At 47.1% G+C, this 12,134-nt stretch overlaps 1 protein-coding gene and 1 pseudogene across 2 annotated transcripts; one reads left to right on the top strand and one right to left on the bottom strand.

The window, feature by feature from the left end:
- The first annotated feature begins 3,279 nt into the window (after positions 1 to 3,279).
- LOC133884690 (receptor-like protein kinase HSL1) lies at positions 3,280 to 6,976 on the top strand (annotated as a pseudogene).
- LOC133884691 (hexokinase-5-like) lies at positions 6,967 to 11,843 on the bottom strand. 2 transcript variants are annotated; one of them, XM_062324203.1, is made up of 9 exons: positions 11,355 to 11,843; positions 10,304 to 10,454; positions 10,033 to 10,215; positions 9,357 to 9,431; positions 8,988 to 9,143; positions 8,748 to 8,846; positions 8,527 to 8,657; positions 7,743 to 7,824; positions 6,967 to 7,659 (listed from the first exon to the last, which is right to left on the bottom strand). In XM_062324203.1, the coding sequence occupies exons 1-9, from the start codon at positions 11,651 to 11,653 to the stop codon at positions 7,312 to 7,314; spliced, it is 1,524 nt and encodes a 507-aa protein (XP_062180187.1). In that variant the 5' UTR covers positions 11,654 to 11,843; the 3' UTR covers positions 6,967 to 7,311. The 2 variants fall into 2 exon arrangements, with proteins under 2 accessions (XP_062180187.1, XP_062180188.1); XM_062324204.1 differs by lacking the exon at positions 11,355 to 11,843 and adding an exon at positions 10,575 to 10,734.
- Between the last annotated feature and the right edge of the window lie 291 nt (positions 11,844 to 12,134).

Here is a 12,134-nt window from a genome sequence, read left to right as displayed (position 1 = left end):
ACGTCTGCAGTATATTCTTCTTCTTCACATACCGTGCTCTGCTGAAATTTCAGACTAGCGCATGCGTCCAATACTCCAAGTGGTTATCCAATGGATAGTTTTTGTCAACATTTAGTTCGTCTTTTTACTTTAATTAGGTGGAGTAAATCTTTAGTTTTTTTTTTAATTTTGGGTCGATCCAATAATCCAAAAAATACCAAACTTGCATCAGCCATAACTGATGGCAGCACAGAGACACAGATTAGGTGTGTGCTGTAACACCAGTGAGCCATTTCCCGTTGGATAGCTGCAACCTTGTGAGGTCGATCTACGCACGGCGAGTCCGTGGTCAGCAAAGGCGAGCCGGACTTTGAAAATTTCTTCTGCCCCTGCCTAACGTCCAAGGGCGACGCTTCCCGGCTGATTTCCTTCCGGCTCGCCTCCGGACCACGGGACGAGCGGTGGGATCGGCACATGGCTATCTCTGAGGGAGTGGGACCGTGGGAGACCAGTCAATGGAGTATGCAAGTAATCATTTGCTAACGTTCTAGTAGAAGTACTCCGAACTCGCGTGGACACCTATTTTGTCGCGGCCTCGTCATTCTGCATTTCACATCTAGTTTGTTTTGAGCCAAGCGTTTGTTGTTGTTGTTTTTGTTTTTGTTTTTCAGGGAACTTCTTTTTCGGAACAAACAAAAAGGAAAAGAAAGAGAAAACAGAAATCATGATCAATTAAGTCCTCTCAGGGGCTTGCTTAAGAATAAGAAAGAGGAATCTTATGAAAATAGCATGGAATAAGGTTTGATTCTATTCATGACAATTCCGTAAATATTCCATTCCAAAAATCGAAACAATCGGGACTTTTCAGAGATTGGTCTCTAGAGGAGCGGTATCTTATATATTCGGTTTTGCCGATTTTTTTAAGCACAAATTCATTCATGTCACTACACATGCGCACCGTTCACTCCTAAAATTCACGAACGTGGGCGGGTGAGGGCTCGTCACTAAAGCCCCCACCCCCCAATAGACGCGAGCCCGGGTTATATTGATATCGACTGAGAATTTTAGTCACCCGGGCTACGAGCTGTTTGTGGTTCTACCGATTCTAAAGCTGAAAATTTATGTGTTTTGAGCTAAGCGTCTGTTTTTTTTTAATGGAACTCTAGAGGAGCGGTATCTGATATAATAATATTCGGTTTTGCTGATTCTAAAAGCTGAAAATTTGCTTGTATGTCATTAATTTAGTTGTGTTTTAATAAAATATTGTTTTGGTCTACGTATTATTGATACAGATAGTACCGTATGTTAATAAGAGAAATGATATTTTGTCGAAACAATAATTTAAATAGTGGCAACTCGGCATCTGCCCCGCTTGCGATGAACTGGTACATATCAAAATCAGCAATGCGGATCCAGATTTTAGTACTACTATTAAACAACTAAGATAATGCCAATCTACTCTTGATTTTTCTATTGATCGGAATTGTTTGATCCGCCATGGAAGAATCGCGAGTTGGACGAGGGCACATTTGTCTGTACAATAACTGGAGCACAAGCGCACGTGCAGTATTGAGTGTCTTTTTTACTTTCTTTCTCTGTTTCCCACCACTGACCATTAGTCAAATGATCTATAGCCAAGAATTAAGTGCTCGCTTGGATAGTCATACTAGTGCTCAAACTTCAGGTCTGCTTCTGATGTATCTTATTAATACGGAATTTTTTTCAACAGTAAACAACATACCTGTCGATAACAACATTTTCAGCATCCAGTATATGTTGTATAAGTGCATACATACAGTGATATGCGAGTATCTACGAGTTATACTAGTATTAAAATAATGATCTATAGACACAGGGTCCACATGCCGTAACCACATCTTATATTTACTAATTAGAGGCTCCTTTTAGTGCCTTCACGTTAATCCTAAGAAAATTCTATAAATTCTCATAAAAAAGCAAAACATCCAACCGTCGAATTAATTGATTGATTAACTGTAACCATTAATCAACAACCAGATGAATCATAGAGAAGCCTCAAAACTACTTCTTATCTTACCTTTCCTTCCCTTTTTTGTTTTAGATATTATTTATCCAACAAGGTTACGTTAGCAAACTCCAACTTAATTACGTTAGCAATCAACACATTTTTTTCAAATCAATTATAATCAAACATTACAAAATTAAAACAACAAAACACAAACATATTACGGATTATCACACAAAAACAATATCAAAGAATTTATAATGTATTTTAAAAAAACTATGAGATAAGGTGATGACATTAAAAATAATAATAATTTTAAAAAATCAAGAAACAAATAAAAATCAATTTGCATAACACATAAAATGAAAATTATAAATTAGATCTATTTACAAATAATAAACATGATTCCAATATTATGAAAAATATTATATTTATATTTTATATTCTAATATTTAAATATAAATAATTGATGTATCTTAGCGACCGACCTGAAACGACGAACACTCTCCGGGCATCTACTTGACAATTTGATTTGCATCGCCCTCCTTTTTTTTTTTTTGTCGCGGGTGATCGACCTCACTGTGCCGCGCGGAATAGTTTGACCATCCCGCTCTCAGCCAAGCGACGGGCCGCGACACGGATCGAGTCCAAGTAAGCGGAGCAGATTGCCGATCTTCTAGAACGGAAGAAACAACGAGTTAAACCTAGAATACTACTGCCACTAAAACACGTAGCTTATTAAGTTTGGTCCGTAATTTAGCAGCCACATCGAACAAATTCATCTCGAACATATTTGTGTCATCCCGGCCTAAATTAGATCGAGCCCATTAAGACCAATGAGGGGCATGGGATGTTATAAGGTGGTATGGGATGTTATAGAGTGTGGATTTGTTCAACCTTGCTAGTTGAGTCAAGTGGAGCTAACTTATAAAGTTAGCATTAGTTCATATCATTAGTTTGAAATTTTTTACACGGATAGCTATTGTTGCGTTATAAATAGTATTAGAGCAGACCTATGGGGCATATGTGAGGCACAGACATGAACATATTATGCATGACACGTGTATAAGTTTTGAGTGATCACACGGTAGGACATATGTGCTAAGTATAGATGGGTGCTAAGAGAAAATATTTCTGATCATTTGTCCAAGTGTATGCTAAACTGATTGATGAAGTGTATTCTAAGCGGTACACCTAAGTTTGAACTGCGTTGCAATATCCGTTTGAGACTAAGCAATCTAATTTTGACCCGTCTAAACCCAAGAAAAGAACGAGCAACAACCATATAATATGAAGCAAGCAAGTCTGAATCTTCCAAGCAACTTCCTTCGGGGTAACTGAACAGGAAGATCGGTCAGCAGACTCAGCACTTCCGTTCCCGCTACATAATGCCCACGCGCGTTTCACACTTCACACGCCGCGATGGCAGGCCACCGCACCCGCCCAGCAAACTGAACGCGCGCGCGCACCCGCGGCGGCGGACGGAGATAATCACACGAAAGCAACGGGAAAAACCCACGCGAAACCATGGCGCCATCGCCACGCGGCCACGCCTGCCTTCGCGTCCTGCTCTGCCTCGGCCTCGCTCTGCACTGCCTCCCCCGCCACGCCGCGGCGCAGCCCGCGCCCGACGAGGGGCAGCTCCTCCTCCAGATCAAGCGCGCGTGGGGCGACCCGGCGCCGCTCGCGTCGTGGCGTGCCGCGAGCAACGGGGCCCAGCACTGCAACTGGACCTACGTGTCCTGCGGCGCGGACGGCCGGGTCACGTCCCTGTCCCTCCCCAACGTCACGCTCGGCGGCGCCGTCCCCGACGCCATCGGCGGCCTCGCTGGCCTCACGGTGCTCAACCTGCACAACACCAGCGTCGGCGGTGGCTTCCCGGTGTTCCTCTACAACCTCACCGGTATCACGTACATAGACCTCTCGTTGAACCAGCTTGGCGGGGAGCTCCCAGCCGACATCGACCGGCTTGGGGGAAACCTGAATTACCTCGCCTTGGACAAGAACAACTTCGACGGTGAAATACCGGCGGCGGTATCGAAGCTCAAGAACCTGACGTACCTTGCCCTCAACAGCAACCAGTTCACTGGCACGATCCCGCCGGAGCTCGGTGAGCTGACTAACCTTCAGACGCTCAAGCTCGAGCTGAACTCGTTCGGTCCCGGCAAGCTGCCGGAGTCGTTCAAGAACCTGACGAAGCTGAGGACTATCTGGCTGGCGAAGTGCAACGTCACCGGCGAATTCCCGAGCTATGTCACGGAGATGCCGGAGATGGAGTATCTCGACCTGTCGGGGAACGCATTCACAGGAGACATACCTCCCGGGATCTGGAACCTCCAAAAGTTGCAGTACTTGTATCTGTACATCAACAACCTCTCCGGCGGCATCGTCATCAACGGCACAATCGGAGCAACAGGTTTGGTAGAGGTCGACATGTCCGAGAACCAGCTTAGTGGGACTATCCCAGAAAGCTTTGGGAGCTTGCTGAACCTAAGGTTCTTGAACTTGCGCCAGAACCAGATCTCTGGCGAGATACCGGCGAGCATTGCCCAGCTTCCATCCTTGGTATTCTTGTGGCTGTGGAACAATAATCTCACCGGAATGCTCCCGGCAGAGCTCGGCAAGCAGACGCCGTTGCTGAGGGACATCCAGATCGACGAGAACGACTTCTACGGGCCAATACCGGCGGGGATCTGCGACAACCGCCAGTTGTGGGTGCTCACCGCCTCCGGTAACCGCTTTAACGGCTCAATCCCGACCAGTCTTGCCAACTGCCCAACTCTCATAATGCTTGAGATCCAAGATAACGAGTTGTCCGGCGAGGTGCCGGCCGCTCTGTGGACGGAGACGAAGCTTGTCACCGTATATTTGTACAATAATTTACAGCTGGGCGGAAACCTGCCGGAGAAGATGTACTGGAATATTACGAGGCTCCTTATCGACAACAACCGGTTCAGCGGCCGGCTTCCGGCATCGGCTCCTCGGCTCCAGAAGTTTCACGCCGCGAACAACTTGTTCTCCGGCGATATACCCACTGGGTTCGCCGCCGGGATGCCACTGCTGCAGGAGCTGGACCTGTCGGCGAACCAGCTCTCTGGGGCAATCCCGGCGAGCATTGCATCACTCAGTGGCGTGTCTCAGATGAACTTCAGCCATAACCAGCTCACCGGCGAGATACCGGCCGGGTTAGGCTCCATGCCGGTGCTCACCCTACTCGACCTTTCGTCGAACCAGCTTTCCGGTGCCATCCCGCCGTCGCTGGGATCGCTGAAGGTTAACCAGCTTAACTTGTCCTCCAACAAGCTCACAGGCGAGGTCCCGGCTGCCCTCGCAATCGCAGCCTACGACCGAAGCTTCTTGGGCAACCCGGGCCTCTGCACCGCCGCCCCGTCGTCGGGGTACCTCACGGGCGTGCGCTCGTGTGCGGCCAACTCATCCGACCATGTCTCACCGCGTCTCCGCGCGAGCCTCCTCGCCGCGGGCGCCGCGCTCCTCGTCGTCATCGCAGCGCTTGCCTTCTTCGTCGTCCGCGACATCAAGAGGCGGAAGCGGCGGCTGGCGCAGGCAGAGGAGGCCTGGAAGCTCACCCCTTTCCATCCACTAGACTTCAGCGAAGCCTCCGTGCTGCGCGGGCTCGCCGACGAGAACCTCATCGGCAAGGGCGGATCGGGGCGCGTGTATCGCGTCACGTACACCAGCCGGAGTAGCGGCGGCGCGGGAGGCACTGTGGCTGTGAAGCGCATATGGACCGGCGGGAAGCTGGACAAAAACCTGGAGCGCGAGTTCGCGTCGGAGGTGGACATCCTCGGCCACATCCGCCACACCAACATCGTCAAGCTCCTGTGCTGCCTCTCCCGCGCGGAGACCAAGCTCCTCGTATACGAGTACATGGACTACGGCAGCCTCGACAAGTGCTTGCACGGCCACAAATGGCTGGTTGGGAGCGCCATGGCGAGGGCCCCGTCTGTCCGGAGAGCGCCGCTGGACTGGCCGACGAGGGTCAGGGTGGCCGTCGGCGCCGCGCGGGGGCTGTGTTACATGCACCATGAGTGCTCGCCGCCGATCGTGCACCGGGACGTCAAGTCTAGCAACATCTTGCTCGACTCGGAGTTACATGCCAAGGTCGCCGACTTCGGGCTCGCCCGGATGTTGGTGCAGGCCGGCACGCACGACACTGTGTCCCCCGTCGCCGGAACATTCGGCTACATGGCTCCCGGTACGTGCCTTGCCTCGGTGATCCTGAACGCCAGTTTCTAGTGGTACAGCAACTTATTTTGTACTCGTCACGTTTCTTTGTGCAGAGTGCGCGTACGCGAGGAAGGTGAACGAGAAGGTCGACGTGTACAGCTTCGGGGTTGTTCTCTTGGAGCTGACCACCGGCAGGGAGGCCAACGACGGTGGCGAGCACGGCTCCCTGGCCGACTGGGCGTGGCGGCACTTGCAATCCGGTAAAAGCATCACCGATGCTGCAGACAAGTGCATCAGGGACGCGGGGTACGGCGACGAGGTCGAGGCCGTCTTCAAGCTCGGGATCATATGCACCGGCCCCCAGCCGTCCACGCGGCCAACGATGAAGGACGTGCTGCAGATACTACTGCGTTGCGAGCAGGCGCACCAGAAAACCGTGGACGAGAAGGTCGCCGACTACGACGCCGCTCCACTCCTGCAGGTGAAGAGGCAGCTGCCGGAAACAGCTCTTTGATGGCAAAGGGATCGACGACGGCGGCAAGGGCGGCTTTGAGACTAGGACGTCTGAAGAAAAGCAGAGTGAGCAATAGCGTTAAGCTTGACCACCTGAGATCAGGATCTAGGACAGTACAGTAGCAAGCCTAGTGCACAATCTCAAGAGTGCAGGAGGAGGAGATAATCACCACTCACATCACCAACACTTCTGGCAATAACACTGATGGGCAGTACCATCAGGTGTGTATGTACTGTAAGTGCAATTATATCATCTTGAAGCCATAAAAATAATCCAGCATATATTGGAGGAGGCAAGAACATTTAGTTAAATTCGATCATGTCCTCTTTATTGCGAATACAAAAAGGTTAAAGATTTGCTTGGTTTACAACACCATACAAGGGGGAAAAGAATGGGCAGAACATGAATGGCATTGTTCAAACCTCCATTTCCATGCTCCTGCCATCGGAGCACTTATGCCATTAGATAACCTCCAAACTCATTGGTGCTTTACTAGCTATACCCCGCTGCAGAGAACTGGAGTGCGTCTGCAGAATAGCCGAGAAAGGAAGATAAAAATTCCCTGAGCGGAGCCCAGAACACAGGGAACGTTGAAGGGAAAAATGAGAAGCTACACTCGGATCTTGATACATGCTCATTGTCAGGACTAGTCGACCTCGGCATACTGCGAGTGTGAAGCTGCAAGAAGTGCAGCTCCAATGCCAGAGCCATCGTTGGCCAGCTTGGCAACCACAGAAGACGAGGCCTCTTCACCGAGCAGGTCAGTAAGAGTTGCTTCTAGGCAACTGCTGAACTTCTTGTAATGCTCATAGAGCCCACCATCCAAAGCGATGGCAGTTCTTGGCATTTTAGTGCCATCACTTGGTACTTTGTCCCGGCCTATCTTCTTCAGGATGCTATATATACCAGCAGCAGCCAAGCGTGCCCCACGCTCTGCAACAATGTCGCAGATGTGACGAGTAATGTATCTTACTTCCAGGGAAGTATCTGAGACCTGAACATAAGATCAAACATTTCATAAGCGATCAATAGTCACTGAACATTTTTGGTGTCCAATTTGGCACAAGCAAGTCATACCCCCACGATATCCTTCAGCTTAGCTCCAAGAATCTTGAGGTCATGTGAGGAGTCATGATGCATGGCTGACATATCTGGCGTCCTGTGATACCACAATCAATATATTAACAGAACTGATTCTACAAGTTCTAAAAATAAATCAATGTACCAGAGCTGGTGTGGAAAAAAGTTGTTAAGCATCACAAAAAGATGTTACTAATGGCATGGGATCTTCATCAGATCACAAATATGTTATGCAACCCAACTCATATATCTATTAATAAACTAAGGAGAGATTAGAGGTGATTGTTTATTTTTGGCCCCACGCAAATACTCTTATCAGTTCTGAATAATAATATAAAGCTATCCATTAACCAAACTCTTTCTAGCCTCACAATTTCTCCATCCAGATACTTATACAAAACTGCCAGAACATCAGAGAAAAAACGAGATCATTTCAGCTGCAAGCAATTGTGACAAAACTTAGTTGACTAAAAAATATTTTGTCATATGTCGCTTTCTTTGGATTACTCAGCTGATGTAACATGTAACTTGAGAAGAGACACAAGTTCCCTGTATACAATTGATTCAACTACAACTATAATTGCCACAAACTAAAATATTATCACAGGAAAAAAAAGGCCAAACTCTTGATGTCATGTGTTACAATTCAACGCACATGATCATAGAAAAAAAAACTCTTAACCATATGGTTAGCTAATGAGAAATAAATAAATAAAACATCTTTTCCATACCAGCAAACAGGCATGAACAGATCGATGATCAGTAGATCAAGAAACTATACCTCAGTACGAATGGCTGCTCCAGCTTAGGTGGGACAACATCCCCAAACAAAGAAGCGTCGTGAGCAAGCTTCAGTAAAATTCTTCGCACAATCTCTCCAAGATACATCCCAGAAATCATTTTTTCATATATCTGTCAGAAATCATACACAAGTTATCCACACATATTCATGCAGTTCACCTAAAAGACAAAAAGGGAAAGTAAATGAAAAGGGAGAAATACCTGTTCCCCAGGGTTCAAACTTTCAAAGTCCATGGCTTTATCATAATCTGAAAGAGGAAGCTTGTCGGATTTGAAGCTCCCCCATTCCGTATTGATTACCTAGAGCACACAGAATAATTCAAAGGTTACATGTTTCTCAAGTGGGATGAATTTTACAACAGCAAAGATACAGTGCATGTGTAAGGCCATACAATGGTTCTATAAACTTAGTTATTCAGAGTATAAGGAATTCAAACTAACCATGTTTCCAGATTTAGGCAGTAGCCCATTCCATTTAGGAATTGCATTAGCATGCTCCACATACGCTGCATTTGTACCAGTGCCCAATATTACGGCTGCAACTACATCATTATCCATATATCTCCCACCAGCCAATGTGCCGACTGTGTCATTAACCTATAGAACATCAATTCTCAGTCAGAATATTAAAGATATAAAAGAAGTCTCAGAACTAAAAGTTTGGCATGCACCATGTTGGCATCCCGTTAAGAGAGAAAAAGCTATTAAAAAAAGCATCAGGAATTTACAATACGAAAAAATAGCAATGTTTTCGATATGAAGACCCAGAAAAAAAATGGAGCAAAGTTTGAATAACAGATAATTACTTACCAATGCCGTAACTTTCATATCTAGCCCCTGCCTTTCCATGGCCCTGCTCAACTCAGACACAACATCTTCACCAACCTGATTCAAGAGCAATAAATATTCAGATCAAGTAAATGAGTAAATGTGATTATTGAAGGACACTTGACAACTAACATAGTCATCAACAACCAGATAGACATAATATTCTTACAGAGTTTCAGAAATATCCTTCCTAGCGAAACTCGATTCACATTGAGAAATCTGTTTGATCATAAACTATATGATGAAAAACAAAAGAATGGAGCAGGTACTAGTTTGTTTAAAGGTTAGTGAATCAACATCAAATCATATTTAACAGCAACACCGCTATTAAACTTCAAGACTGAAATATCTGCTCTAACATTCTTGTGTAACTGAAAGCTTGTCCTTCAAGAAAAGCAGCAAATGCCAGAGGCTCTATTGCTATATTAAATCAAACTATTTACTAGAAAAAAAAAGCTTGAGAAGATGTCTATCAAGCTATATAACCTGGTGCTATACACGAGGCTACATGGGTACCCCTCAAATCAAGCTTTATCAAAGAAATTTGCAAGAGAAATTCATGTATTATTAAGAAATTCCAGTTTGATCCCTTCTTACAAAAAACTACTAGGACGGCGTTCAATTGGTGGGATCATGAAAAAGTGCTTTGATTTTTTACCGTTCCGTTGATGGAAAAGCCCTTTGTCCACTTGATGAGTGTTCCTGATGATATTGATGTTTGGTGCACTGGGAAGGAAAAGGTGAAACCAAGCTCTCTCTGCCTACCCTCTGGGAGGTGGAAGTCTTCACCTTCAGTATGCACAAATTTAGCCAGTGCAGCAGCAATGAAATCAAACAGTTCCTGTATCAATAATTCAATATACATAAGGCAAGCAGTGCTGAAAACGTACAACTTCAAGAAACATGAAAACAGAACTGAGAGTACTCACCATGGAAGTCCCAACCATCAGATGTGGTGGAATGGAAACTTCCTCGTACTGTTGTTTGACAACACGTTTCTCCCTTCCTCCAAGTTGGACTCGCAGCACACGGAAGTTGGTCCCTCCAAGATCCAGTGCATAGAACAGCCCATGTTCATCTCTGCAGAAGCAAGACCCAGATGATTAGGTAATGAAGTGAAGCAGAAGTGTTGAACGTGGCTATATACAGTGTTGCTAGAACACATATTTTGTACTCATGAGTGGATTGCACTTAACAAACCGATGGTCAAAAGAATCACTGGATTTAAGAGCCTTCATTTCTCTGAAAATGTCTGTGGCTTAGTTCTTGAGAAATGATGACTACACCAATTTATGCCTCCAGATGAGTTCAGTTGATGGACATAATGGGACAAATAGCTAAAAGATACCACAAGGCCCACAACCACATAATCACATCTACATAATTGATAGCAATGAAGTGGGAGTAAATCTAAAGGAAATATCCACTGCATAAACTGGCAGTTAAGCATTGAAAAATCAACGCCCAGCATAGCAAAGCGAACACCATACCGAACTCGTCAAAAATCCCATCTTGCTTAGTGTACCAGGAATCCAAGACCGGTGCCATGTTCATTATTTCCTAGAGCACCAGAGTAGCACCTAGCGTGCGATCTGCGAGATCACAGACATCGAAAGCTCATGTAACAACTATAATCCGCCCATGAGCCATGAAGAAGCAAAGGAAGATTAAGTGGGAGGTGAGTGTTCCAAATTTCGTTTCGCGGCAGGCGCAGCATTCCCATAAAAATGCCAAGAAATTCGCAGATCTCCAACCAATTCACCGAAAGGCAGTCCATTCCTAATCAAAACAATAAGGAAAATCTCCACTCTGACGCGATCAACAAAGCGCTTTTGCATCCAGATCACCTCCGTATGCGACCTTTCCACCGAAAAGCAAGCATCTTTCGGATCACAAAGCTCACAGGCCATATCACAACCCAAAGGTAAGGAAAGGAACGGAAAGGAAAAGCGAGATCAGATCGGGAACGGAGCCCTTTACCCGGTGGGGAGGTTGTCCACGTAGCTGATAAGCATCTTGAGCTGCGCGTGGATGTCCCCGCGCAGCCCGCGCTCCATCTCGGCCACCATGGCGTCGGCGATGCTCCGCAGCAGCGCCGTGGGCGTGGCCAGGCTGCGCTCCACATCCTCAATCACCGCGGCCGCCCTCCTCTTCCGCTCCGCCTGCGCGGACCCCACCAGCTCGGACTCCCTCCGCCGGCGCCGGCGCGCCAGCACCACCGCCACCCCCACCGCGGCGCACACCGCCGCCGCCGTCCCCGCCACCGCCGCTTTCCCCATCGCCGATCCCAAAACTGGTCGCTGCCTCACGCCCTCACCCTTCGAGCGATCGATCCGAGCGCCGCACGAACTCCGCGTTCCGGATCCGAGGCTAACACCAGTGGATCCTCCTTCCTTCCCCGGTCGCGTAGCAGAATTGGAGAAAGACGGGAACCATGACTCGGGCGTTTTAACCGGTAACTAACCACCCCTCGGCTTTGCGGAATTCACGGATCTAACCTTGGATTTGCACGGATGAGATCCGTTCCTTGTCGAACTGGACGGGCTGGATCGGATCGTGGGGTAAATGGATCTGGGGGTTTGCCTGGAAATGAAGGCTCCTGGGCGAGAGGACATGTGTTAAATTACCAGATGGATGGATTTGAGGATTAACTCAATTATGGTAATAGATAAGCGGTTTTTTATAAGGACCTGACTAAATTTCGGACCTACGTTCTATAGTAGTTTAGTAGGCACATCCGTATTTAGCAAAAGTATGTAC

The sequence above is a fragment of the Phragmites australis genome, chromosome 11, assembly GCF_958298935.1.
Source record: "Phragmites australis chromosome 11, lpPhrAust1.1, whole genome shotgun sequence".
In the NCBI taxonomy this organism is placed as follows: Eukaryota; Viridiplantae; Streptophyta; class Magnoliopsida; order Poales; family Poaceae; genus Phragmites; species Phragmites australis.
This window is presented reverse-complemented; position numbering and strand designations above follow the sequence as displayed.

What these genes read in the sequence shown, in the direction of transcription:
- LOC133884691 (XM_062324203.1), bottom strand. Translation starts at nt 11,653, where the DNA reads ATGGGGAAAGCGGCGGTGGCGGGGACGGCGGCGGCGGTGTGCGCCGCG. An exon ending in ATATGAAAGTTACGGCATTG is followed by an intron (nt 9,144 to 9,356) that starts GTAAGTAATTAT and finishes GATGTTCTATAG; the next exon opens with GTTAATGACACAGTCGGCAC. An exon ending in GTTTGAACCCTGGGGAACAG is followed by an intron (nt 8,658 to 8,747) that starts GTATTTCTCCCT and finishes GATTTCTGACAG; the next exon opens with ATATATGAAAAAATGATTTC.